Source organism: Sylvia atricapilla, chromosome 6 (assembly GCF_009819655.1).
Source record: "Sylvia atricapilla isolate bSylAtr1 chromosome 6, bSylAtr1.pri, whole genome shotgun sequence".
Classification (NCBI taxonomy): domain Eukaryota; kingdom Metazoa; phylum Chordata; class Aves; order Passeriformes; family Sylviidae; genus Sylvia; species Sylvia atricapilla.
The window spans coordinates 38,604,660-38,630,777 of record NC_089145.1 but is presented as its reverse complement, the minus strand read 5'-3'; the positions used below and the strand labels follow the sequence as shown (position 1 = coordinate 38,630,777).

The following is a 26,118-nucleotide window of genomic DNA, read 5'->3' as shown; positions in this document are numbered from 1 at the left end:
CTGGAATGCTGAGTCAATGGGTTACAACTCCTGAGGCCAAATCTCTATTGTCACTTCCTCTGCCATACACCCAGGATGTTATCCTGCACTCCCTAAAATGTGGGAATGCCCCAATGAATGTCATACAGGACTGGATCCTGTGAGACCAGTGAAGCTGTGAGGAAGTGCAGGAAAGATAAAAAAGAAGGTCTGAGCTTTAAAGAAGAGATATTGTAAGGATTTGTCACAGGAAACACAACTACCTTTACTGCACACATGCACTTTGACTCGTCTCAGCTCGATGTGTCACTTTATATGCACCAGTTCTGTGACATGATAGTGGAACAGGAAAATTTACTTTCCCAGGTTTCAGTTTGCTCCTTCTGACGAGGCACAGGAAAAGCCCTTTCAGCTCACCTGGGACAGATCCTCTGGGAGTGGTGTCATTCTGCAGCTTGGCTGGGCTGCTGGCAGAGCAGGATTTGAACCTGGCTGTGACTCCAGCTCAGCCAAAAGCACTGGACTGGGACTTCTATCAGCATCTCCAAGAATTTCTGCTGAGAGAAAACAATTCCTTCATGAGCTGGAGCCATAATCTCCTGGTCAACTCATGTGGCAGAATGTGCAGACTTTCAAACTTCCAACAGTGGGACATGTAATGTTAAAGAGAATGATTTCCTCCTTACATGACTCATTGTGTATCCCTTAAATTGCTCTTGTGGGGATAAAAATGAAATAAGAAATACATGTCTGTGGAAATTGAAAAAATAAATCAGCTTTATCACCTGTAGATTTCTAATGTGGCAGCATCTGAGAAAGCTTCAGAGCTGTACAGTTCATCATACCATTATATGCTTAATGAGCTTTATCACACCTACAGGAAAGAAACTGGAAAAGCTTCTTCATTAAAATGTTTCACTCCTGTATGAACTAAAAGAAACCTGTATATAGTCTCTTTTAAAGGGATAATTTGCTCTCTAATCCAACATTTATCATGGTTTTGCAGCCTGCAAGTGTAAAACATCTTTATGAAAAATGTACTGACAGCTCATGAACTAACTTTAGCCTTCTGCTATCATACAGAGCCAAAGAATGAATTTTAAGCCTAATTAACTATAATCATTGCTTAATTAACTGTAATTATTGTTCACTTTAAGACTGCATGTGTCACATTTCATTTGTATGTTGGTTTTTATATCCCTGACTGTAAGCACTGAAAACAGGGATTTTTAAGTGACTGATCATCAAGATGCTGTTATGTCCCTCCATGAGCAACACCTGCTCCATTCTACAAATGGACACTGTGTTTCCATAATACAAATAAAAACTGACCACAAAACTGCAAACAACTCACAAACACAATCCCCAAAATTCCTACAGATACCTCTGTGAGTGGCTCATTCTGACACAGGAACTGAGTATCCACTGCAAGGTTTCATGTGCAGAGATGCACACCCTGAAATATGTGAGCTCTGACACCCACGGGTGTAACTATCAGTATTAGCCCTAAAAATAATTATCAAATAAAATGATGGACCTGCATTGTAGCTGTTGTGGCTATCAGGAAATAGTTGACTTGCACCAGGCTGAAGGACAGGCAATCACATCCCAGTGGAGAGAGAAAAAAGGTTTAGAAGGAAAATGGAAACAATCACAGATTATTCCTTCCACCCTTCACCCGATCCTGCCTGCAAACCAGATTGTTTTCTGCTCATTGTTGACTTCACTAACAAAAGGACTTAGGAACAAGGATTTCTGTTCCTCCTTGAGATGAAAACAACTCTTGTCTTGAAAGCAGATCCAAGCTTTTATACAATGTCGTTTCCTTAGCAATGCAGTGAATTACTGTGCTGTGTTCAGAGGTGGGGAGGGAGGGAAGCTAAATTAAAAATCATCAGAATGCAACAGAACTCAGTCTGGGCTTAAAAAGATTATGTAAAAGCAGAGGGCACTGTCCTCTGGCAGTTAGTCCAGGCAACTTGCCTCCTCTCAAAAATATGCTGCAATAAAAACTGAAAACAACACTACTACTTTTGGAGATAAGCTTAAAAATCAATAGAGAAACACACTGCTGGTGGATTATCATCACATGCAGGAGCTGGTTTGAAAAGTGTTAAGCTATTTTCAAGAGGGCAAAGGGCATCCTGAATTAAATTAAATTAAATTAAAAATTATTTTTCAAGATACAAGGAGATACAATCCTGTTGTGCCAGATACAGCCATGGGCAGTCTGGGTAAGGAGGACATAAGGACAGACAGACACAGGGACAGGTTCTGCCACTAACAGTCATCTCCCAACTGCATGGTCCTAAGCACCATTACAGACTTACAGAACCAGAGAAATCCCAGAATGGTTTGAGTTAAAGGGACCTTAAACCTCATCCTGTTCCACCATGGGCAAGGACACCTTCCACTATCCCAGGCTGCTCCAAGCCCCAATGTCCAACCTGGCCTTGGACATTTCAGGGATCCAGGGGTAGCCACAGCTTCTCTGGGCACCCTGTGCCAGGCCTCCCCACCGTCACAGGGAAGAATTTCTTCACCACATTTAATCTAAATCTCTCCTCTTTTAGTTAAAACCATTTTCCCTTGTCCTGCACTATCTGCAGATGATCTGATCACTGATTTATTGCTACATCACAGAGTCCTTGGTGCTGACTGACCTCTACCAACACAAACAAGTGACTTGGAGAAACCTCTTATCTCAGGAAACCTCATGCAACCGATTTTCAAACAACCTTCAACAAACTACTTTAAAGAAGAAGTTTGACAATATATAAAGTACCAGAATGTATTTTCAAGGCTGACGCTGATGTAGTTGTCCAAAATGTTAGGTCACAGCTGGTTTAGAAGGTTACTGTGTGACCAGTTCAAATGTTAATCACTTCAAAACCAAGCCAATATTTTATTTTCTCCAAGATTGTTTTTTCCACGTGTTAAATACATTTAATTTCAATCTACTTCCTACTGGTCAAGGGTTAATAATGTGAGATAAGCTTCTCTAGTCAAACTCATAAATGTGAAAATTAGAACTAGAGAAAATCAGCTGTTTGATCACTTTAATTTACACAACTTTTGATGAATCAGTGCAACCATGTTTGTGTTGCAACAGCAAAGTAATTATTTCAGTTTAGTTTAAACATATTTAAAACAACAGTCAATAAAAAAAAGAGTTTCCACATGCTGGCAGCAGTTAGATTAAATTAGTATAAAAGGACATTTTCAGATAACAACAGGGAATCTGGGATTAAAAATAAGGAAGAGGAAGGATGGACCACTGGTTTCAGCACTATTTTCAATTGAAATAAAAGAAATTTCCCTGCTTTACAACAGCAACATATCCCTGCTTTGTACAAGATGTGTGTGCCTGAGCTATCCATCTGGGGAAAAATTAATCTCCATATCATTAGAAGAATAGATGAAGCTAAAATATATTGCCACTCATGACCCACTGCAATATCATCACAATGGAGTGATAAAAGCAATGAGGAGCAGTGCTGAACAAGGGGACAGACAGAAGTAGCTTGAAGTGCTGGTGTTAACACCTGCCCAATGGAAACTGCATCCATGTGTTTCTTAGAACTGAATTTGACTTAAATGAATCAAATACTCACTTTACAAGTTAACTTTTCTATAGGCAAGTGGGTATTTTCCATGATTTTTACTCCAGTTGTAGGAAATTGCTATGAAGAGTGAAGACAAGGCTTGAATTAAATCCAGTTCTTGAAATAGGAACACTAATAATTTCATTGTAAGGACTGCCTGCAAACACTGTATTTTGAATATATAGTCTGAAATTATTTCAGATGCTGTCATGGAAAACCTTCAGAATCCACATGAATATCATAGGAAAGAAGTATGAATGTAATTGTACCTCCAATATGGGCAAGCTGCCCTGGAGATGCAGAACGGAGACCCGGGCGTGGTCTGTTCCCAGAGCTCTGAGCAGCTGGACGCTCCATAAAAATGGAATTTCCCATCAGGATTCTCTCCTGTGCTCTGGTCAGCCTTGGTCTCTGACCTTCACTGAGTTCCCCAATGCTGCCATCAGAATCCTGCAGAGAACACCAAAACTACAGCACATACAAAAACCCAGTGTAAGTCTTCCAAACCCAGGCATTGTTTTCTAATTACATTACCCTGAAAGCATTTATAAATCTAAGTTTATTCTACTTGCTTGGATAAAGAATACAAGCCCTGGAGATATCATCAAGATTTGAAGTTAAGATCTACATTTATCAGTACTGGACAGAAAAGAAACACTTGCAGCCAAACATCATTTATTTTGTTAGTGCTATCTCAACATTATCAGAACCTAAGTTACATTTTTAGCACATGAAGCCTTTGATGTTATAGATTTGGCCACTGTTGACTGCCTGACCTTGAAATATTGGCAGCATCTAAAAGCTATTGACTCTCTGCACTGCATGTCAGATAAAAGCTTCAGTTTTCAAATAGGCTTGAAGGGCACTAAAAATAGGAATGGTTCCCTAGATCCTGACTTTCAAACCTGCAGGTTAAACCCAGCTTGTTTCCATGTAGGAAAACAGGTGGAATACACACACAGAGACATGTGCACAGTATCGCTCTAAGGCAATAGAGGGAACATCCAGGAGAATGTTGATTCTCCTCAAAAGGAGAAGGGACGCCTGCACACACCTTGCCAGAATCTGAGGGAAGTTTATGAGTGCCTTGTATGCACAGACTGAGTGGTCTGTGACTATGGGAAAGGGAAAAAGCAAAGCAGAGCTGCATTTGTAATTGGCAGTGCTGATGAGAAAATATCTCTGCAATTACAGGCAGACTTGGGAGTTAACACTGTAGAAGGCTTTTCACCAAGTCCAGCCACTGGAGCTCATCAGCTAAATAAAGACAGACAAAGAAACAGCCAAGGAGGTGAATCAAGTTTGTAATTATTTAGACTAAACTGACCAAGACAGAAAGAAGAAAGCGCATTACGCATCAGTAGCATCACAGAAAAAGCAGTATCTGCTGTAAATAAGAGGTGCTCATGAACCATTGCTGCAGTACTCAAACAAAGTTCTTTTCCTCCAAACGTTTCTCCAGCTATGTCAGTTAGAATGAACACTCCAACCAAACTGCTATTTTCCAACACAGAAATAACTCAGATATGTGACAAAAAAAAAAAAGTGATGCACATAATTACATTCTTCTGTATTTCCTTTTTTCTTTTTTTTTTCTGATAGCTGAATAGGAATTTTTGAGGTTTTGTTCCAAGATCAGTATCAACAGCATGTGCAAAGTACATGTAAACACTTGTTGGGTTGTTTTTCATAGCTCCCTAAAACACTCCTGTGGCTGTTAAATGCAGTGTATTTGTACTGTTAAACATTCCGCCTGGATTGCTGAAGTGACAGAAAATTTCCTGGTACTCCAAGTGACAGGACAAACCTGGGACATGGGGACAGTCACATACATACCTGGAAAACGAGGTAAATATGATGTACAGTTTGTTTATAACACTAAGACTTCAGGGTTTTTAAAGAATTTTTACACAAGAACAAAGCCAACAGAAGTGGGATCACTTGGAGCAGGGAATGAAGTGTATGAAGCTGTCCTACAGCCAACATGAAGGATAAGCTTGGGATATTTTATCTACTTTTGAGTAGGAAAGAATCACTTCAAAACTACTCTACTGGAAAGCCAAGACTGTAAGTTACCTCCAAGTGGTCTCTTCCTTCTTGTGCAAAAACAGGTGCTTGATTTAATTTGGTTAAAATAGTCAGGACAGGATCCCTGTGACAGCCTTTATCCGTTCTCCTCAGCACCTGCCCTTCACTTGGAGGATCATAATCCTGAAACAAAGAAATAAATGAAAAAACATCCACAATAATACATGTTCCAAAACTGGTTTTTTGGTAGGAATTTCAATCATTCTTACTTTAGTTCACAAGTAAGCTTTTTTTAACACTAAGTTTCCACACTGAAAAATTGTGTCGTGAAAATTCAAGCATTTAAAAATAAGCAAACAGATGACACACTCTTTTCTCTTTTTACCCATAGACATGCACATTCTTCATTTTATACAAAAAACTGCAACACTTAAAGAGGAACATGGTCCTTCAGGCCTCCAAAGATCAGGGAAGCAGTTAAATCCTCGCACACCCTTTGCTAGCAACAATCTGGCTGCTCTCACCAGCAAGGAATTACCTTCCTCAACCAAACAGCCTGGACTAAGGATGGAGAAATACTAAAAGGAGCTACAATCCAACTGACAAAGAGAAGGAAGAACATCGCAGCAGGCAAATGTTCCTCTGATGAAGAGAATTTTAATTTAGGTTCATCTGTTATCAGAATTTTAAGCCCAGAGTTTAAGAGAGGTAAGGCACAGTCTCACAACTGTGGTGGTTGTTTTTGGGGGGAGTTCTGTGCAGAGCCAGGGGTTGGACTTGATCATTCTTGTGGGTCCCTTCCAACTGAGGATGCTCTCTGATGCCACGACTTGAATGGAATCATGGATATTAGATGGGAAGCTCTGTACAGGTGAGGTGTGCCCATGAATGTGCAGAAATGTGTAGGGAGGACAGGCCAGGAGAAGAGGACTCCTGCTCCAGAACATTAAACTTGCCTTGTGGAGCTTGGAAGGGACCTCTGGAGGTGTCTAGCCCAACCCAGATGTCCAAGACAACCCTTCTTCCAGCGTTTGGCCATTCCACAGTAAAAACATCCTTTATGTTTAAACCAAATTTCCTGAATTTCAACCTGTGTCCACTCCCTCTTGTCTTTCACTGGCTCTTTCTTCCTTACTTCTTTCCACCACACATTTATAAATTGATTAGCCCTGCCAGAGCTTTCTCTTCTCCATATTCTCTCCTGTAATTTATGTCACAGCTACATCTTACCAAGAGGCTTTACACAGAGTCAGAGAGGGAAAGTCCATGCATTTGAGGAATACCAAAAGAGAAAGGGAATGGAGAATTCTTTGACTTGGGACACTTCCTAAACCATGGACTACAGCAGATATTGGATAAGAAACTATACTGATGTTTTAAGCAGCGTTAACTGACTCCAGCCTCAGTTAACCCACTTTAATAATTTAATCATACAAGCAATTAAAAGATGGCTCAAAGCTGCAACAGCTCAGAGCATAGAAATGTTCTGTTTAAGATGCCTTAAAACTAGAAACAATAAAGAAATGAAAGTGCATAATAGCTATCTCTCACCTACAGAAGTATATAAATCATCCAACTTTTTTAGAACATAAATTAGTTGGTATTAATGTGGTCTTTTTTCTTTTGGTGTTCTGAAATTCTAACACTCTTTGTGAGTATGCAGTTTAGAAGTGTGAACTAAAAAATTTGGTGAGTGAAAATGTTTAAAGCACATCCAATTCAGCAGGATGCCGAAGGTGCAACCCACATTATCTCTGATCCTTTATTTAAGAGCTCCTTACCATTTCATTGGCATCTCGGAGAGTACTGGATAAGCTCTCAGTGAGGTTTGGAAGAGACAATCCTCCTTCTGCTAAGGCTGAAAAATATTGTTACAACTATTAAAAACATTGAAGTTACTTGACAGAAAATCCAAGCTACATTCTTTAAGAAGTGAAACACTGTACTTCAGTAAATTTGGAAATTCCTGCTGCCGGATGTCTATTATAAGGACATATTTTCATATTTTCCTATTTCTTACACTTCGTTCTCAATACAACTTAGTACCACATGGTACTTAAGCAAGACAAGTCCCAATTACTTTCCAAATTGATCTCATGACAAAAGAACAGATTGAATCTTCTCCCTTTAATAAACAGCAGCGTTTTGTTCAGCGACAGGAAAAAGAACAATGAGGGCTTGTCAATCTTCACGAACTGGAAGTTAATGCTTCTAGTTTTATATGAATAAAAAATAACTCAAATTCTAATTTCCACTGTTGGTTACCTGCTGCAGGCAGTGTCTGTCCATAGGTGAAGAGCACCTCTCCTTCTGAGAGGGCTCTGTCTGTGGTCTCAGTCTCTGTGGGGATGATGCTGCTGCTGCTCTCCTGTGAGGACACGCCAGAGCTGACTGTGGGCACAGGTGATGGCACCTGGACACTGCAGGGAAGGGGCTCCAAGCAGCTCCTCCCAGGCAGCTGCTGAGATGGTAAAACCCAATCCTCTGAGTCCTCATCATTGGCCACTGACATCTCCCTGCAAGGTCACAACATCACTGTGAATCATACACTGAACAGTGCTGACCAACATCTCAATTCAATACTGCAAAGAAAATAATTTTGAAATATTTTTTCCAATGCAAGAGCACAGTGTTTTACAGAATAGTTCAAGAATTAACATGGCTAAATAATGTTACTGGTGAGTTTCTGGTTGTAACTAAAAATTACCACATGTATTCCCAAGGACTTAATATAAAAATTAAAATGCTCATAACATGGTATTTTATTGTCATTCTATGTGTTACTGGCAGGTGCAGCAATACAAGTTTATTAAGTACAGTGTTCAGTACAGGGCAATGAAAAAGGGCTGATAAATCCTGACAAAGGCCCTGATTTCATATTTGCTCTAAAATGCCCATTAAGCAATTAAAAAAATGAAAACCCAGTCTTAGCTTATCTCAAATGCCTCCTGATATATACATTAAGCATTTCTTCCTGCTGACCCTTTGAGCATACATGTAGAAAGAACATAAACATTTCAGTTTTTAAGAACCAAGAAAATTGTGCAGCCTGTTGAACTCACACAGCTCTGGGACAGAAGGGTTCTTCAGGGACAGGACTGGGGTTCTCTTCTTGCAGAGGAAGTTCTGCACCATCCCATGGGTTTGGAAGCTTTGGGCTTTCCCTTTTTGCAGCTTGGGAACCCCACTCTGAGGCAGGAGGGCTCGGTGTGACTGCTGGGGGAGGTGTGGTGACAGGGGTGACCACAGGGGTGACAACACGGCTCATGGCAGCTTCAATCTCAACTCTTGCATGTGAGAAGCCAAATTTCAGATCTGAAAGGAAAGCAGGAAGTATATCTCAAGACAGAGTGTCAGTTCTACAAACATTTGCAGTTTTTGTGATACCTTTTGATAGTTATAAAGACTAGATTAAGAATTGCTCCTTTTATGTGCAGTGTTGGCACATGAAGAAGTTTGAATAAAACCTCAATTTCTTCCTCAAGGGAGACTGCTCTGCATTTTAAAAAACCAAGCTGCTTTACTGGAAGAGTGTACATTTGATTTAATTAACATTACAAGCACAGGAAGGAGCAAAAGACAGCTATTTTTCTGATGTGAAAAATTGTGGAGGGGTTGGGAGGGGTGGAAATCACATAGACCATAGAAATGTGCATTAATTTTGAAAATAGAACTGCTACCAAATAAAAGATGTTTGCTTTCTATATAAATTACCCCACAAATTTTTGTAGAACATGAGTTTCCACTTGAATTATACCCTCAAGAATATTTATCTTGAGAGATAACGTTTCTTTGAAGAAGAAAATTAAAGGCAGTAGATGAAAGCATATTTGCTACTTCTAAACTTTCATTATTATTTTCAATACCTGTTTCTTTAATTTTTTCATGCTCACGAACATCCCCACTCATCTCTGGAGGAGATGGAGACAAATCTGGAGTTTTGACCTCAGGCAATTCTTTTTCTGAAGGTGGTGATGGTGATGGTGTGGCCTGGGGTGTTGGCACTGGAGTAGGCACAGGAGCCTCCTGAGGGGAAGAGAAATCATAACCACAGTTATGATCTCAGTGCAGAATTCCTGCCTTCCCAGGAGCCCCTGAGAGAGCTGAGAGGGAAAGGCAGCTCATCACAGGACAGGAACAGTTGCTGCTTCCATGGATCCAACTCCTGCAGGAAGCTGCACCAGGAGAAAATAAATGCAAACCAGTGAATTAGGAATTAAAACTATTAAATTGGGAAATCATTATGTATGGAACAGAACAGACTATTTCACTTGGAAGGGAAATACAACCATCATCCAGTCCAACTGCCTGAACAATTCAGGGCTGACCAAAAGCTGGAATTTGTTGTCAAAGGAATTGTCCAAATGCCTCTAAAATACTGACAGGTTTGGGATACCTCTCCAGGACCTCTCCAGGAAGCCTAATCCCACGTTTAACCACCCTCTTGGTAAAGAAATGCTTCCTAATGTCCAGTCTAAATAGGAATTCTATTATTATACGGATTTTAATAAAGCATTTGAGGCAATGCTAAGCAAGAAAATATTTCATGATATGGATACAACTGAGTCAGTATGATGATTTTAAGGTAAGAAGAATCAGCTAAAAGAAGATTACAAAAAAAGCAATAACCAAGACAGCAAAGTACTAAAAGAAGCACAAACAGAATTATGATATTCCATAAAAAGATGACAGCACTGGACATAAACCTGACAAGCAAATATGATGGCTGTTGTTTGGCCTGCTGTTGAGGAATATGCTGGACCTTTCCAGGTTTTTTCCAGCCTTGTTCTCTGACCTTTCATAAAGGAAACAAGGCAATGATGCTGTAGGAAGACTTCCAGGCTAGGTTCTGAAGAGTATGTCCTCAGGCTGATGATTTTTATTAAAATTTCTCATGGGAAGTGGAACCTGCCAACACATTTGGCAGCTCCCACCCAACCGTGTGACACTGTGAACACCAAAGAACTCAGGAACAGCTGAAATTCAGTTCTAGATAGGAAAATTCACAGTGGGAAGGGAGAAATCAAGAATGCATAAACTGCATTTTCAAGAGCTTCTGCTATAAACCGAGCACAAATGGAAAAAGAAGAATTAAAATACTTTTGTAATAGCTATCCTTTAACTTGTGCTATCATGCTACAAAATGTGAAAAGACTGTAAAAAAACCTTAATTAGCTACCTGGGATTCCAATAAAGGCAGGAGAGAATCACTAGTACAGCCAAAGGCATTGAGGAAACCCCACATTGGAGACCACATTGTTACTAAAAATGTTTATGAGCATTTTAGTGTTACTTGTGCTTGAAACCAATCTAAACTGGAAAACATCAGCAAGAGTTGAAAAATGGTCCACATATGAATGTTTGCTTTCTTTAGGCTAATCAAACAAAGGCCAAAGAGGACAAAACTAATCTCCTGAAGTGCACAAATACATATAGCAAGGAAAACCCAATCACTTCAGCTAAAGGATATTTCAGTTTAAGCCAGCAGAAAAACAAAAGGGAGATCAGTAAATGTAGAATGAACAACAGAATAGGTTTCTGAGCATGACAAGATCAAGCTGAGAGGAACATCAGGCCCTCCTCAATCTGTAATGGAGTGGAAGAGATGCTGGGGAGCTGAGGTTAAGCCCTCAGCAGTGAAACCTTTACTTTTGCTCTTTGTCCCCTGCAGCAGGGCAGGAGAAGGTGTTTCAGGCTAGCTGCACTGCAGCAGAACAGAATGACTGATCCCACTTTCAACAAAGCCTTCCATAGCTGGATTTCTAAGCACAGCAATTTCCACAAGCATCCCAAAGACATTACACAACACCAGATTGCAGCACAGTCATGTTGTTATCTAAGTAAGAGCCAGCTGTCATTTGATTATCAAAGGGAACACAGGAAATTATCCTGTATTACATACAGGAAGCTCTACTCACCAATTAAGCATTTATTTAAAACTCAGAAACAATTAATAGTCATTTTAACAGATATTAAAGAATGGCTGCAAGCCCATAAGACCAAAAGTAATATTGCTCTCAGCTTCCATTTCTTGTTAGATGAGGAAATTAATTTCTTCATCTCTCATCTGGTTGCAAGGAGGCAGAGTAACTATTTTTGGTTGAAAATAACACGAGCTATCTTTCAACAACACGAAATTAATACCAAGTCCCTCAGAACTTCAGCAGAAAAGCTTGAATAAAACAGATTCTTACCATCACTGTGGCTGTGCTGGGAGGAACACTTGGATCAGGAACTGTTCTCTGAGCCTGACTGTCACCCAGCATGGTTGCAATGGTTTCACTGAGAGCTTCTTTTACAAAATTATTTATCATTTCTGAGTCCACAGGGACACCAGCATCAACAAAGTGCTGAAATCCTTCACCACCTGCAACTTCATCTGAAAATGAAGGAATGTGAAACACACAGCCAGGTCTCACTTCCAAAAATCATGTACTGTACTGCAGCCACTCACTCTCTATGAAATTTTAAATATTTCTTTGCAGAAAGTGATCCTTTTTTAACCTTCCAGATAAACAACAGTAGAGAAACAAATCAGGAGCATAAAAGAAAGGAACAGCAAAGGGCAGTGACATCATAGGAGAAATGCTTTTCTCTCCATTCTCACACATTCATAACAGAAGTAATTTTTGACATATCTATTAAAAAAAAGAAAGGCAAACAAATATTACAGGCTCAACAAAATGCCAAATGTGATTTAGGTGGCCAATAACAGAAGGTGATTTGTACAGTGTTGTTATTCTAAGTCTTCATTTTCTTTTTATTTTAGATAATTTATTTCAATGACCTTGCAACACTTGCTCTGTCTCAACATAAATTTAGGTGTGCACTGCTGCTTTTCAGCTTCACTGGTTCAGGATTATCCACCCTTAGGCTGAAGTAACAGCCACTTACACACAGCCTGTAAAAATTAGCCAAAAATTGAGCTAATCCAATAATTCCTACTTACCAATGTCAGGGGATCCAACCTCACTGTCTTCACTCTCTGAGCTAATGCTGGTCACCGTTTCTTTCTGAGCTGGGCATATCTCACTGATAATTTTGGCCATTATTTCTTGTTCCACCCTGGCAGAATAAAACCCATTTAAGTATCAGCAAACCCCAAGGCACCTAAGAGCACACAAAAGAGCATTCTTGACATGAAAGGCAAGGCAGCTCAAAGGAAAATGGATAAGGGAATGGAGGTGAGAAAAAAGGGAAAGATCGTTAGTGAATCATTTCTTCTTCCAGCTATATCCTTTGCCACTTTGTTAAATTGCAACTCACCAATTTATCAGCTTGTTTTCTATAGTTTCTCTCCTTTGAATTCGTTCATCCAAAATGTCAGCAGGCTGCTGAGGAGCACAAACCACTGGAGGAAACAAAGGACCATTGCATGGTGGAGAGGCAACTTTAAACTGGCCATTAAGCTCCAGAAGAGGCTCAAGGAATTCAGGAATTTCATCCCTCTCCTCTTCCTGATCCTAATAAATAAGCAGTAAATTAAGTTACGGTACATATCTGAAAGGCAATGTCATTGAGGTAGCTGTCAGGTTTTTTTCTTTAAGAAACATTTGTGGATGTATGACAGCACACAAACCACACTCTACCTCCTCAGTGTGTTGTAGTTAATTGATACAACTCTAAGCTTAGCAAATCATAAATCTGCAGAGGTATAAAGCCATAGGAACTGCTCAGTAAAACATGATTTGGCTCATATTTCCTGCCTGTGCTGCACAGGGCAGGGAGCCAGTGGCAATGCTAATACTTGAAAAATTTACTTGTGACCTACGTCAGGTTTCTTTAATGTCACACCAGAAATGTTCCTCTTCTAAACAAAAAACTTTAGGAAACATTCTACAGTTACTTGTTGCATTAGGGAAGTTTTTGTTTGTTTGGGTTGGGTTTTGGTGTTTTGGTTGCTTTTTCTTAAAATAAACCAAACTTGCTCTTTACAGTCTCCAGTCTGAAAAGACAAATTCACAAAAATTAACGAGCATGTAGCCAATCAAAACTCTAATAAACTTGCCAGCACTGAAAACTAGACATTAATAGCTTACACACATGTCACATGTGTGTTTACTCTGCCATTAACTTCAGCTGCTGAAAATTAGAAGGTATTTCTGGGCAATAATTCAGACAACCCTCACAGACATCTTGATTTTAATGTTAAAAAAGTGCTATTTCTAAAAAGTTAGAGAAGTGACTTGGTGTGTTAAAATATTTGGGTTTTCCCAGAGATGCCTGCCTCCTTTTCCCCTGGAGCACAAACACAGCACCAAGTCCCAAAAAGCAGCCACTAACCCATCACATTGTAATGTCTCCTGATGAATGAGAACCTGCAACCTCCACTTCTAATATTAAAAACAAATGTCTCTAATAGTAATATGACTCTCTAAAAGGAAAATTTGGCATGCCAGAAAGAGATGAGGAGCTGAGCCCTATATTACCAGTGAGAAATATGTGATGGTGCATAAAAGCTCACGGTAAATCCATATTTACTAAGATTAATCTCCAACACAGTGAAAGGAGGAAAAAAGTCTCCTTTTCCCTTATATAAATTAAATTTACTTTCAACCCATAAAATAAGAAGATCCCACGCTACATATTATTTATGAAAAGAAAGAAAAAAAATCACTGAAAAGAGAAAGAACAGAGAAAGGGGGGGGGGGGGAAAGTAACATTTCCCTGTCTCCTTCCCCAGCCCAGAATTAACATTTCTCCAACCTTAACACATTTTAAAACTACAAAGTCAGAGGCTTCTGATGGGCATTATACAAAGAACTATTGGGTCTTCCTGGATCTTTAAATAGTGATAATCTTCAAAGAAGAGAGAAAACCAGTGTATGTGTATTTGGTGACAAATAAAGATCTTTAAACCATTCTAGGCACAGAAATGAGCAGTGAAGTTAAACTCAGAAGGCCCTGGGTGCTCTGCAGGCTGCCCAGCAGTTCATGCTGTTGGGATATGTGTATTGAGAACAATAATTCATTCTGACAGCAAATGTAAAGATGTCTTTGTCCAGGATTTCATTATGCATTTTCCTCTGCCTGCATTACTCCATAAATTTTCTTTGATGTTGCCTATTTAATACCTCTGAAAGTATGCAAAATACCAACATCTGGATTAAATAAAGCAAGTACATACAATACATCTTACATCTATTCAGTGACTCTGACAAACTTCTGCAGCTCTACTGCAGTTCTAAAATATTTTATATTTTATAGAGCACAAATCCAGAATAATGCACAAAATTATATTCATTTGAGGGTGATATAGTATCTCTGCTGAAATAAAAAAAAACCCACTGTAATAGTCAGTATTTAATTATACAGATTGAACTTGAACATATATCAACTTCTAGACCAATCTTGAATAATCTGCACTAAATTCTGCATTTTGCTTCCCTGGAGACTGTTGAAAATATCTATCACAACCCCCAATCAAAACATGGCATAAATTAGAAAGTCTTTCAGATATGCTTGGAATATTAATCACTATACTTTATTATAAAGTATCAAGCCAAAATTCTATTTCCTAAATTACATTCAGATAATTAAAAGAAAACCATCTGAAATTATTAGATGTGTTATATTAGTTTTGTTCCATTACCAAACATGTATATGCAGAGCCTTTTATTAAAGACTGCTGAAACTTAAGTAATGGATTTCTTCTTGATGGATTTCTAAAGAAATTCTCAGGAGCAAGGTCAGGCTGCAGTGCAGGTGTCACCTGTGAGCTTTGGTCTGAAGAATGAACTGTAAAAATATCAATGTCCTTCCCAAAAGCATCAATGGGAAATGAGGGTGAGGAAAATACATTTACTCTGAGCTCTGCAGGTTGCATATTTTGTTGTGGTATTCAAATCGGAAGCAAAAATTCTGAGAAAAAAGCCCCTGCCTTGCAATTAGGGCATATTCTGAGAGAGCAGAAAGTGCATTTAATCTGAAACCCCAGGAAGTTTGCTAAAGGAACTGCAGGATGTGGCTGCTTGTAAGAATTTGAGAGCAGACTCAATAAATCTGACAGTCAGTTGTGGGCTCGTGTGAGCGGAGCAAGTTTCTCACTCTGAAATAACCCCAGAATCACAGAAAGGTTTGGGTGGGAAAGGAGCTCAAAGTGCATTTTATTCCAAACCCAGCCATGGGCAGGGACACTTCCACCAGACCAGGCTGTCCCAAGCCCTGCCCAACCTGGCCTGGAACATTTCCAGGGAAAACAACAGAAAAAGGCAACAAAAACAAACCAAAAAGGAAGATACTTCACACAAATACTTACCCCTACTCAGTTCTAACAGAATTAAGCTTTTATAATAAAAGGGGAATGGGGAGAAGACAACAAAAGCTATTTTTTTGTACAACATTTTATGCACATACTCTCATGAATCTGAAGACTCTTTTATAAGAATAACTTTGCTTTCTTTTGATGTCTTAAATACCCCTGCCACTCCAGAGACTGATTTTATGCTTCCCCATTGTGTTTGCCTTGCACATTTTTAAGAACACTGTCTGTGTGGTCATAGGCCAAACATATGTTTCACTTGGAACATTTTTGGTATTGTGGTTAAAATATATCCCATTGCCAAAACTAAAAGATAAAAGCAATCCAGAAAAAAAAAAAAAAAATAAAAAAAAAAAGAAAAGATGAGTAACTGTTATTCACATAATAAAAAATTAACATTGCAGCATTTTTGATAGTTCCTAAAATGATTTATTTAAAGCTTTTTTCTTGTGCTAATAGAAGAACAATTTAGGAAGATTTAACTCCTCTCCTCCAATAACGTAAGGTACTTTTGATACTATAAATGAATACAGAATTTGCACTTTTGATAGAGAAACCATCAAATTAGGCTGTTTTAATGAACTGATAATATTAAATGATTAACTCATTTTAAAAATAAATCTACCTGTAAGCTCTAGGGCTACTATTTGATGTACATTCTAATCCTGGGATCAGGAACACATAGAAGAAGTAAAAAGAATAAAAATTTCAGATAGATTTTGATTACAGCCAGTAAGTTTTGTTCAGTAAAGTGAAATATAGACTGATTCACCAACCTTGAGTGTTCCTCAGGACTCCCCAGACAAGAGATGAGCTAACCAAACAAAATATTTGCTACCTAAAAAAATTCAACTGTGAAAGAGGATCTCAAATGAACCTGTGCTACTATAAACCAGAAACAACAATATTGTCAAAATATTCTTCTTAAAATCTAATTCTAACCCTGCCCTCTGTCAGTTTGATGCCATTCCCCCTTGTCCTGTCACTCCAGGCCCTTGTCCTAAGTCCCTCTCCAGGTCTCCTGGAGCCCCTTTAGGCACTGGAAGGTGCTCCAAGGTCTCCTCCAGAATCTTCTCCAGGAAGAAGAATGCCAGCTCTCTCAGCCTGTCACTATATTCATAACATGCAGAGTTTTAAATTGGAAAGTCTAAGTGCTATAATCACTGCTGATTTTAGAGAACTACTTGTATTTCTAGTGGATCCTAACATATCCAAATAAAAGCTAATTTTAGCTTTTTACTCCAATTTTTCAAAAGCTACTCTACTCACCAACACACAGTAATTTTTAAGATTCTCTATAACACTGTAAACAGTTCAGTACTGCTCACAAAGTGTACTTTTAAAGCTGCTAGCAAAGCAAAATAGTTTCTTTACACTGTGTGTCCAGTTTTGACAGAATAATATAAAACAAATATAAAAATTACTAAAAGGAAAAGACACTTTTGCAATGGGATTACCTGAATGACATCAGTAACATCAATGAAGTTATTTCCTGGAAACTTTGTGTCTTCCTCTTCACTGGGTGTTTCTTCTGGACTCTTACAAAGACAGATTGCAGTTGTTAGGTATTTCATCTTGGGGGGGTGGAAATGCATTAGCAGAAAACCTTCATGATAAGAATCAATTAAATCACACCTTCCACTATCACAGGTTCCTCCAAGCCCCATCCAACCTGGCCTGGTACACTGCCAGGGATGGAGCAGCCACAGCTTCTGTGGGGAACGTGTGCCAGGGCCTCACCACCCTCACAGACAAAGATATCTTCCTAATACCCAATTTAAACCTACTCTCTGTCAGTTTGAAACCATTCCCCCGTGTCCTTACTCTTGTAAATAGTCTCTATCTTTCTTCTAGGGTCCCTTCAGTTACTGGAAGGCTGCAGTGAGGTCACTCCAGAGCCTTCTCTTCTCCAGGCTGAACAACCTCAATTCTCTCAGCCTTTCCTCATAGGAGAGGTGCTCCACCTCTCTAATCAACTTGCTAGGATGAAGTAACAGCATTTTAAATACAAATCACTATTTCAGTCCACCACCTCTGTCTGATTCAGTGAATACCTGGATCACAGGACTCTGGAGGATCTAACTCCTGAAGTCAGGAAAAGAGAATGTACAATAACCACACAAAAATATTCCCCAAGCCTTCACACACACTGTCCTTATCACTCAGCACACAGCAGTTACCCCCAGAACTGCACAAAAACCTTCCCTGCTGCTCAGATCAAGATTAAAAGCACTTCTGAAAAGTTGTAGGGAAGGAAAATAGAGTGGTCACTCCAACACCACAGGCTCCTGAGGCTCAGAGCCCACACCACTGACCACTCCAGAAGAGCCAAGCAGCAGAGGGAGGGATGAGGAACATCCTCACAACACTGAAGCCAGTGAAAACAAGACAGGCATGGGCCAGGAGGGATTATAATTCTTTCCAGGACACAAGAACATTGTTTTTCTTAGAGTTTTACCATGGTGATCATTTAATCTTGGCAGAAGAGCGTCTTTCTACAATTTTTCATTTTCTTAAACAAATACCTTGTACTATAAATTCTTTAGAATAATTACTCAATTTTTCCTATAACTAAAAAAATGACAATGAGAACTTTGCAGCAATTGAACATATTTTCCTTTGGAATTCCCAGACAATCAGTACCTGGATTACAGCATCGACAGGAGGGAGCAGAACATCAGAGCCTGGAGGCAAGTGACTTACACTCCCACTGGCACTTGAAGCACTGTCAATATCAACGTTTGGTAACACCTAGGAGAGAAAAAAAAAAGCATCAATATAAAAATCTATATATTAGCTTGGCTATTAGCATTGAACTTTACAGGGTTTTTTTTTCTTCCACCTGCTTCTGAGCCACTAAAATTCAGTGCTCTCCTTCTCTTATGCCTGTATCTGATAGCAACTTGGTTCTGAAAATCAAATTACTATAATGTCAAAAACTAACACCAGAAATAGTCACCTCTTCTCTTGCAGTACCTGGTTTCTCCTGTTCTCTAATTCCCTCATTTTGTCCTGCATGGAACAAAAGATGAGTGTTTCTGTAATAATTACCTATAACAGCTAGACAGAGGTGTGTTTGACCTGCAATTAGTTTAGAAGATTACAATATAGTTTGTAATCAAGGCACATCCGTTACAGCATCAAAATGTGTTGTATTTCTGTTAAGGACAAAGATTTCAATGCTTCATTCCTTTGGGAAAAGAAAAGTCACCTTAAATATTTAAGAACTGGGTGAAATAACAGCAAAATGCAGGTGGGTGGAATAAAGTGACATAGCAAGGGAACAAAGCACAGAACATTGTACCTGTGTTTAACTCTGAGCTCCATGAATAATTTGTGTCTGAAAGGTGTGTGGGGGAGTGTGTGCAGTCTCAACAGTTGGAATCCAAAACAATGAACATGTAAGAAACATTCACTCCCTTGACAACAGACTCATGTAAAAAGTTAACACAACAAACCCCAACCCACGAGGTAAGGACTGCAAGGGTTGATTAATCAGGAGTGAAACCCTTGGGCTGACAATCATGCTTGAAACAGAAATCTTAAAGGCCAAAGAAATCATCCAAGAAAGCTGACATTTATATTCATACTTCTTTTATTCCAAGTTTGTTCTGGCTCAAAAATCTCATTAAAAAAAAAGAAAATGTGACATAGATTTTACAAATGACCGGCACAGGCATCTTAGGGAAGAATAGTTTTCCATTTCGATCAAATAATAAAGATAATTGTAAAAACATGAATAAATATATTACTATAGAATGAGAACTGCTTGGGCCCCTCCATTCCATATTTTTCTAATTCTTATTGAAAACCATCTACTGATCTCAAAGTGTGTTACTGATGAATCAGGCTGCCTGTAGTTAGCACTCACTACAATAAACAAATCACCATTACTCTTGACATGTACCTGCACGGAGAGCTGAGGTGGGTCCTTCTTCTCTGATCTCATCTCTACTATAGCTATATTTGGTTTTTTCACCTCGACTGGTGGCTTTGGTTGCACTTGAGGAAGGGAGGTTGTAAGTGTGACAGGATGTGGTTTATCTATCACTACAACAGCTGGCTGTAGTAATGAGCTGCTGCTTTGGGTTTGACCTAAAGACAGTTAAAAACAAAATAAATTAAAACTTCATATATCCATCTCCAAAGCCAGTAAATTAATAAATTAATTAAAGTCATATTTTGTGTGCTTCGAGATTCTGTGTGCAATTACAGACCAATTAAAAAGCCCTCTATTAAAATTAGCTAAGCCACAGTAATTCACCATCTAATTTTAAGCTTTCCAGCAGAAATTGTCAACTCAACACTACCTCTTTTTAAAATTATTCACTTTTCTTGACTCTGGTGACATCTACTGCTGAAAACAAGAATTGTGTTTGCCATTCAAAAACTGCAGACCATCATACTCAAAGTACTATTACACTTAGTGTAACAACCCACAAATTCTTGTCTGAGACAGCCTTTTAAAAATATATTACCTTATTTCAATGCCTGCAGAATACCAACCCTTCTCAAAACAAGCCCTATATAAAGGTTCTATTGAAAGTCCAAAAGTCCAGAAGTCATGAGAAGGAATTCACTGTGCTTGGCAAAGTCCTACTGAAATTGTTGGGCTGAAGTCATTGCAAATGTTGAATCCAAGGGTGAGTGATTCACTTCCTGCTTACATGGATACCAAAATCAAAGAACCTGGAGACTAAAACCAAAATGAACTAAAAAAGGTACAGCAAAGTGTGGTGGCTTAGCATGGGTTGTGATTGACAGGTTGGCTGACGAATGGCAGTGTTTCTACACCTCTGGAAACACAGCCTTAAATCACAGGTTTTCAGGTGACTCAGTCTCTTTCCTTTTCCAGTCATCGGGAAGGTAACATCCCCTCGTGGGTCGGGCTGGTTCCCCCGGGGCCAGGCTGCCGGGCCTCGGGGGGTGTCCTGCCCGTGGGACAGTGGCCGAGGCTGGCCGTGTCCCCTCTGTCCCCTCCGATGGGAGAGGAGGAGGAGGGCTGCAGACCAGAGTCTGGCCCTGCGCCAGCCCCACGGTGGCCGTGCTCTGGGCCTTGGCTGCCAGAGCCGCTGGGCCGAAGGAGGAGAGACTTTTGAGAACTTTTCTCCGGAACCCCTGGGAGCTGATCTGAGTTTGAGTTGCTTGAGATCTGACCAGGGGTGGAGGAGATTTCGTCCATCAGTGTCCCCGAGCCTGCGCTCTCCCTCCCCCTTCCTCCCCCCATCATCACCTGTGGCCTTGAGTCCGCTGAAGAAGAAAAACTCTAGGCAAAGACTTTAACCCTTTTCCCTCCTTTGTGGAAGACAGCGCGATTTAAAATGTAGAAAGATAGCACTGGAAGCAAAGTCAGTGAAAGAACTGAGAAAGACTATTTTGGAAGATGGGATGGAGGAAGTGGACATTCCTGACCAGACTTCTCTAGATGTGAATTACGGAGAAATTGACTGTTTTTGTAATATCCCAATGTTGCTTGAGGGAATGCAAGTTCTAGCCAAAGGGCTGTGTGTATTAATACACATGGGTTTTAATTAAGAATTTTGACTAGAATATGTCCCTGGCTCCTGGGAAAGAATAAGGAGGTTTCTACTTCTTTTGAGATAGAAGTGAATTTAGAGATGGAAGAGAATCCCTGTTTTGTACTAGAAAAGCATTCTTAAAGTGATACCCCAAACATTTGGAAGCCCATGAACAGCGTGGAAAACTGTTACATGGGTGAGACTGCACGGAATCTGCAAAAATTCCGGGTGGTTGTAGACTCTGTGAAAAGCCATCAGATCTTTTTCTTGTGGCGTATTCTCCATAACCCTAGAGAGGCTCCTCTCCCAGGATGATGTAGGATTGTGTTTAAAAGGTGGTGACTGACTGAAAAATCATGGTTTTCTCTGTATGGTGTGTGGGAAAGTGAACAGCTGCGGGGGGAAGGTGTTTGAATGTCTCAGAATGTCTCATTTTTTTTCCTCTCCTTTTTCTTTAGTGTATATTAATAAAATCTATCTGGTTTTTACTTTTAAGTTATGCCTGTTTTGCCTTTTTCTCCCAAAGTCCTATCTCCCAGTTGATAAACGAAATTTGCCAAATATCAAACCACGACAAAAATGGTGCATTGGCTGGGAAACCAAATTGAAACTACAACACAAAGCAATTGCTCTGTCAGGGTGTCAGCAGACATTCAGCATGAAGGATGAGGAAAACCAGAACATTTTCAACTGATCCCTCAGATTTCCCATGAGAAGGGCAGGTGCAAATCTCATGGAATGGTTTGGGTTGGAAGGGACCTTAGAGATCATCTAATTCCAACCCCCCATACCACTGACTTAACAAGATAAAAGCTGTATTTCCATGGAATAGCAGCAATTAACTTGCACACCATCTTCCCCAGGTTATTTGCTCCTACCTAGTGGAATAGCCATGGGAATGAGTTGGCCTTCCAGAGGACCAGAGGCAGCAGGGACATCTTGGCTGGGGCTGAAGAAGTACTGGCTGGGCTGCTGGGGAAGGGCATACACAGGCTGCTTCTTCTGGGGGCTGCTGATGATTTTCTCTGTGTGAGAGGAGGTCTGCGTCTTTGCTGACTTCACCTTTGTGCCTGAAACAAGAGCAGATAAACTATAGGTCACAATGCATGCACAAACCCAGTGACAACACTCTACTGATCCAAGCCTTCCCGCTGGATCCACTGCAGATTTTTGCTGCGGGATGGACGGAATGAGGGAGGGAGTCCCAAAGGGCAGAATCTCAATGTGCTATAGGTAGATGACACATGGATGTCTCAGTATTGGCTTCAACGAAGGAGTTAAAATTGCTATTTTTAAGCTGAATCTAGCAGATAAGGGCAGAGAAACATGAAAAGGACCAAAGGGCAGTGGTAAGTTTGAATGAAATGTGTGATTTAGCAGTTAAGAAGAAATCCATGATTTAAGTTTGAAATTTGGAACTGACTGTGTGATTTAGCAGCTAAGAAGAAATACAGAACCTGGGTTTGAAATGCTGCCATAAAACTGACAGGTACTCAGAGGAACAGGTATAATCTGTAAATTCCTGGTTTAACAACTCAGTGCTACTGCAAAATCAAGCCATAGCTAATACCAAATAGTCTTGACTTCCATCATCAAGGAAACACTGATTTTTCGGCCCAGTTTTTCAAGTGTATTGTAAATAGTCAGCCAGAAGTAATTTATATGTAAAAATGTAATTTATATGTAAAAATCTTTATGTAAAAATCTTCAGCAAAGGGCAGAGGAGTGCATTTATGGCAATGTGCATTTCTCACCATGCAGTCCTGCAAGGTCTAACTCAACTTACAGCAAACAATGGATATGATTAAGGAAATTAGTAACATAAATGGATAAATACTGCTTAAAAATTCCCCCCCCAAAAGTCAACAATTGTCAATCAGGCAGAAGTGCTTCTACTGTTACTCTGTAGGTGTTAGGATAATGAATCTGGAAAGAAACATGCTGATAACCAACTTCATACCTTTATTACAGCCAAAAAAATGTCATTTTACTCCTCTGTTGTTTCTAATAATCACCTCCCTGTACCTGCAGCCAGTTAACACGTGGCAAGAAGCACTTTTTAGCTCTGCTCACATTGAACAGCCTCCTAATTACTTGAAGAATGCAAGTCATTTATTATAAAATACAGGGATATTAGAGATTGATAACATGACTTTTGTTAGATGCAGACAAGCAGGTAAGGCAGTTCACTTATAAAGTGTATTTTTATGCAGACAAATTATGGGTTGTAAGTCTGGAAACAAGAACAAGTGATAACTCCTCAGTGAGAAAATACAGTTCAGAGAGAAGTATCTCTAGAAAAGGGTTTATGGTCATATTGGGGAAGCAATGGAATGAGAAATGCCTTGGTCAACAGGATAAATGTAACCCTCAGAAGTCAGAGATGGAGCAGGGGAAGACTTTCATGGATGATAACTCAGCACTCATCAGAGTTAATTAATTCTGTATCTCTGCAAATATTAAAACAGGTTGGATATTAATAGGCACTCTTGATTTCTTTAAGGAAAAATCACCTGGGAACTGAAGTAGCTGTAAACTGAAGCCAAAACCTCACTACAAATCAGATAATAAATCTGAAGTGTCCTATTTGCTTTTGAAGCACACGGTATTTTGCCACGGGAAGAAGCAGAATTTCTGCTGTCTTTGCATGATGAGTTTGTGCCTTTCTGCAAAGCACAGGTTAGCCAAAACAACTGTTCTGCAGTCAGACAAATTACTGGACTCAGTAACATAAACAGATGCAGTTCAGAGGCTAGTGATTTAGAAGAGGTCATACTACATGATCTAACAGTCCCCCTTGGCCTTGAACTTTTGAGTAAAAGCAGAAATTGGCAGCATATCTGTAATGCTGCCAACTTGTAAAAACAAAGTTTTCACAGTGAGAATGATTAAGTACTGTATACACACAGCACCTCATTTTAATTGCTTTCAACTTTTCATTTTTCCCTGCAAAGTTTATTTGCACTGGGCAGAAACTAGACATTTAATTAAACTTAGCTTTAAAAAAACAGTGTTTTACATGTATTTATCAGTTCACATTATGCAAGAAAACAACTCCAGGTTTTTTTTTCAGAAATGATCTCTTACTCATAAAAGTGTTATTTGATTTTTTTTCCTAACTTCCATAAGAAACCAAGCATTAGTCACCATAGTTTATTTGCAAAGAAAATGGTTGAGAGTTATAAAATGACTGAAAAGAGACTCTCCAGATGGCCATTTCAGTCTTAAACAAACATCCCTATTCTAACACTAATTTAAAACAAGCTCAGTGGACTGCTCTAACAAAATAGAGTCATATAACAAGTCTGGATTTTGCAGCCAATCAAACCCAAGGCCAAAAACTTCCAATAATTTTGAAGCCTTTATCACCTGGTTCATCAAGGCCAGGAAGGGAATCTGTGGGTGCAGATCTGTGAAGGGAAGAACTCACCATGCCTAATGTGAAAGAGATTTGTTTATTTACTTCTTTTTTTATGTAAGAACCTGGTACTTTGAAGTGCTCATTCAACCCTGTGCATTTTATTTACACTCCTACAGCAAAGGAGCACAGATCTGTTCCTCATTTTATTATTTCTACTTTGTTTTGCCATAACAGCTTCTTCTAGAACAGCAGCCCTCAAAATGTCTGAACTGTTTTGTCTTCATGAGACCCATGTGAAACACCACGGATTATTTGTCCATTTCATTTGCAAGGTACAGGAAAGGACAAAAATGAAGCAGTTTGACCAACAGTCTTACCAAGAGGCAAAGATAAATAATGCCAGTATTAAACAAACCTCAGTCTCAGTTAAAATCAGAAAGCTTGGGAATAGGACATTCATTGGACTGCTGTTCCTTTACACAACAAGTGAAAAATTCCATTCTTCCCTTAGATAAGAACATAAGGGGGTGTCTTACTTTATCTATTCTCAAGGTAGAGACAAAACCATAACTTCCCATAACTCTAGCCTGCTGTTAAATAGAGAAACAAATCTGATGGTGGCTTTAGTGTTGCAAACACAGGTTTTGCTCTGCAGCATGACTTCATGGCTTGGAAGGGAACCACTCTGGGAAAAGGCTATCCAGAGTTCACTGTGTTTTCCAGCAAAGAGCTTTGAAACTGTTTGTCACACGCAGGAGCTCTGGAAGGTTGAAGGCAGCATTGATCCAGTGCAGTTTTCCCTTTCATTTCTATTTGCCTCCAACAGAAAAAAAGGTGAAGCACAGGAGGAGCTTGTTCCAACCGCACAGAACTTGGACCTTTCAATTTCACTGACACCACTGAATTCAACTGGTAATTTCAAATGATCAAATGACCTATTTATTATAATTAGATTGGGCAGAGGGGCACTTTTTCTGCCACTTTAGAAGATATTGTTTCTGGAATGATGAAATTGGCCTCCTTGGAAAGGTTATGAACTTCTGTAAAGGACAAGAGCCCAATAAATAGAGAAGAAAATTCATTTAGGACTCAGCAAAAGTAGAACTGCTGATGAAGTATTTTTAAAGAAGCGCCTGTTCTCAATCCAAATCTTAGTGGTCACTGTATCACTGTTATTACTAAGTGCTTACTAGCACACATTTAATCCAAAAAGATCTATACAGAATAAATTAAATTACAGGTGTACAGCACAGCCAATAGTAAAAAACAGTGATATATCATGCTTCAAATGAATATACCAGAGGATACACCATCTTTTACCACACACAAAAAAAAGAAAAAAATTCAGTCACAAGGCTGGCAGTT

The 26,118-nt window shown here is 39.4% G+C and overlaps 1 protein-coding gene across 1 annotated transcript in view; it reads right to left on the bottom strand.

The window, feature by feature from the left end:
• KIAA0586 (KIAA0586 ortholog) overlaps nt 1-26,118 on the bottom strand; it is a 68,611-nt gene that overhangs the window by 28,138 nt on the left and 14,355 nt on the right. The window contains exons 17-30 of the mRNA XM_066321593.1: nt 22,271-22,462; nt 19,781-19,968; nt 18,517-18,624; nt 17,331-17,411; nt 12,879-13,075; nt 12,562-12,677; nt 11,807-11,991; nt 9,479-9,638; nt 8,675-8,927; nt 7,878-8,128; nt 7,394-7,470; nt 5,661-5,795; nt 3,854-4,034; nt 397-533 (exon numbers count right to left, since the gene is read on the bottom strand). Of these exons, the coding sequence (XP_066177690.1) occupies nt 397-533; nt 3,854-4,034; nt 5,661-5,795; nt 7,394-7,470; nt 7,878-8,128; nt 8,675-8,927; nt 9,479-9,638; nt 11,807-11,991; nt 12,562-12,677; nt 12,879-13,075; nt 17,331-17,411; nt 18,517-18,624; nt 19,781-19,968; nt 22,271-22,462 (2,261 nt within the window). The remainder of the gene's footprint in view (nt 1-396; nt 534-3,853; nt 4,035-5,660; nt 5,796-7,393; nt 7,471-7,877; nt 8,129-8,674; nt 8,928-9,478; nt 9,639-11,806; nt 11,992-12,561; nt 12,678-12,878; nt 13,076-17,330; nt 17,412-18,516; nt 18,625-19,780; nt 19,969-22,270; nt 22,463-26,118) is intronic.